This window comes from Sphaeroforma arctica (assembly GCF_001186125.1).
Source record: "Sphaeroforma arctica JP610 unplaced genomic scaffold supercont1.1927, whole genome shotgun sequence".
Taxonomy (NCBI): Eukaryota; class Ichthyosporea; order Ichthyophonida; genus Sphaeroforma; species Sphaeroforma arctica.
Window position 1 is genome coordinate 1 of NW_014038631.1, and position 2633 is coordinate 2633.

At 53.3% G+C, this 2633-nt stretch overlaps 1 protein-coding gene across 1 annotated transcript; it reads left to right on the forward strand.

Annotated features, from left to right (window-relative positions):
* Nucleotides 1-134: 134 nt before the first annotated feature.
* SARC_11869 (hypothetical protein) lies at nucleotides 135-2589 on the forward strand (the record flags this gene model as incomplete). Its single annotated transcript, XM_014294035.1, has 2 exons — nucleotides 135-2490; nucleotides 2534-2589. The coding sequence occupies exons 1-2, from the start codon at nucleotides 354-356 to the stop codon at nucleotides 2587-2589; spliced, it is 2193 nt and encodes a 730-aa protein (XP_014149510.1). The 5' UTR covers nucleotides 135-353.
* Between the last annotated feature and the right edge of the window lie 44 nt (nucleotides 2590-2633).

The following is a 2633-nucleotide window of genomic DNA, read 5'->3' on the forward strand; positions in this document are numbered from 1 at the left end:
GTGTGTATATATATTTATATTGTATATATATATATAATAGTAATATTATATATATAATATATATATATATATATATATATATATGTATATGTGTGTGTAAATGTATATGTATACATATATATGTATAAGTATATGTGTATGTTATGTTTGATCTAATATGTCCATCTAACTGTGGTCCACTCACTTGCAATGAATTTTTCTGTTCAATTACATTACATGGTACATCCAAGGAGAACAGCACCTTCAGACTCATGTAGCGTGACAACGGGAGTAGATGACCTATACTGGAGCAGACACAGACAGACAGTATCAGTAGTATAAGTGAACAATCAGTCTGTGACTGCCAGGAAGGTATGGCTAGTCAGACCACGGAATTAGGATGTGAGACCGACAAGCGGAGTATAGAAGAGCAGAGAAACAAAGGTGACAGCCACGTGAAGGCTGGTTCAGGGAGTCCCCGATCCGGCACACCGCCTAGTAGTATATCTTCCGGTGTGTCTATATCCGCAGACGCGGCGGGGCCTGTTGCCAAGAAAGGTGGGGCTGATGGACGAGGGTCTGTTGTTGGCACAGGCGGGAACGACGATAAACCTAGCAAAACCCAAAATGATGCGGAACAGGATAACGGTGTGGTCTTGATGGATATAGATAAGTTAGCAGATAATGCAGTCGCCTCGTGCAGCGACGATGTTGACGCCATGTCTGAAACCATGGTCGTGGATAGCTCATCTGAGGCTGATATTTATGATGTGCCTGCTAGCACAGGAGCAGACGCAGAGCGAGATGCGAGCGGCGATGGAGAGGTGGATGGAAAGATTGGCGGAGAAGAACCTGCGAAAGATAAGCCGATCGTAACGCCAGCTACACAAGTAGGTGGCGTTGAAGCACCGGCCGCTGTCAAGGAGGCGAGTGATGCAGAATCGGGTAGTCAGCCAGAAGCAGACACAAAACAGGGTGCGGTGCAGGTGATTGTGAGCCACTATGCAGATTCGGCGCGAAAGAAGGACATGAATGAGAATGATGATGTAGTTGGCAAAAAAATGGATGACGATGGAGGGAAGAAGGATGAGAAAACTTCGGGTACAGTGGGGGTTGCGAGTGGTGTAGCCACGACCGCCAGCGGTGTCGAACAGAGCACTCGGGACGCCAACCAAGTACACACGATGGACACTAGCAGAGACTCTGAGAGTGAGATGGAGCACGACACGGACGTGCCTGAAGCGGATGAAGACAATCGGGCGAGTTCAGGCGAGCGGGCGGTTGCACAACCAATCCCGCTTTTACCTAAGAAGCCGGACGTGCCATTGATCACTGAAAAGGATGAGAAAATGGGAGGGCCCAAGAGTCTGAAAAATATTCGGAATGGTAAAGTTTCCGCTGTGGTTTCGCCACAGCATGCGAGTGATGGGGCTGCCACTGCACGCCCAGAGGATTCGGGGCGGGCGAGCGTAAGTGTGGGCAGAGCCAATCGCATAAGTAGATTGGGTGACGCGGAGACCTGCACTAATACCTCCACCAGTGACTCAAGGAAGGATACGAAAGTCATGGATAGCCCACACGCAGATATCACACGTACCAAACATCCCGCGCATGACGAAGCAGCAGCAACAACTCACATCACAGCCAGCCACCCTACACCAACAGACACAGATGCTTTAGACAAAAACCAGGGCTCGCCCGCCATACGCCAAGCGCCTGAGCCTATCCTCATCACCAGCGCACCAAAAGCCATACCAATTGCCCCCAACCCTATACGCATTGGCCCCCCTCCAGCCCCCGTCTCGCTGAAGCCGAGGCCGGTGTTGGCACCTCGAGGAGTGGCACTGAAACGCACGCACACGGGAAGTAGCGTCAATAATGGGCACAAGGCAGGAACTCCGATATCTCAGGCCCCCACTCCGGTCATTATTGGGTCTGCAGCACCACCACCTCCCGCACCCACACCCATACCCATAGGCATCACCAAAGCCGACAGCCTTAGCACCGTCAGATTGGGTGCTGATGAAGGCGCTGGTAGTGTGCGTAGTAACAGCAGCTATGAAGAGGCGGCCGTTGGCGAACACCGCGGGCACCCACAGTACAGTCTGGCGGGGGCACGGTTGCGACCGCAGCAGTCCATTGGGGACATAATGACCTGTGGTGGCCTGCGGGTGTCCAAACCAGACGACTGGGACCGCACTTCCTACGGCGAGGACAGAGATCGAGACGGAGACAAGGGCGGGGCCCGGAATGTAGCCCTGGGTATGTCTGGTGTCGATCTCACGAAGGTGCCTGAGAGTCCGCTACAGCAGGGCATGGACATGTCGCTGCGAATGGTCAAGCAGGAGCTGGGCGATATCCTGGGGTCGTTCTGTGATAAGCAGAAGCGCTGCGTGGAGTTTGAGCAGGCGCGGTTGGCGCGTGCGTGGGCTGAGTTTGAGAAGGCGCGCGTCGAGTTAAACGCCGGGCGCAAGGCCAGCAGTCTGGGCGAGTGGAACTGGAGTGGCGCGGGTAAGTATGTGGTGGAGTCTTCCAATCGACGTGCGCGGGCTAGGACCAATAGCACGGGTAGAGGTGCCGGGGGAGCGAGCAGCCAGAGTCAGCCGATAGACCAGCAGGGAAGGATGTATGTGGTTGGCAGGTCGACACAGACG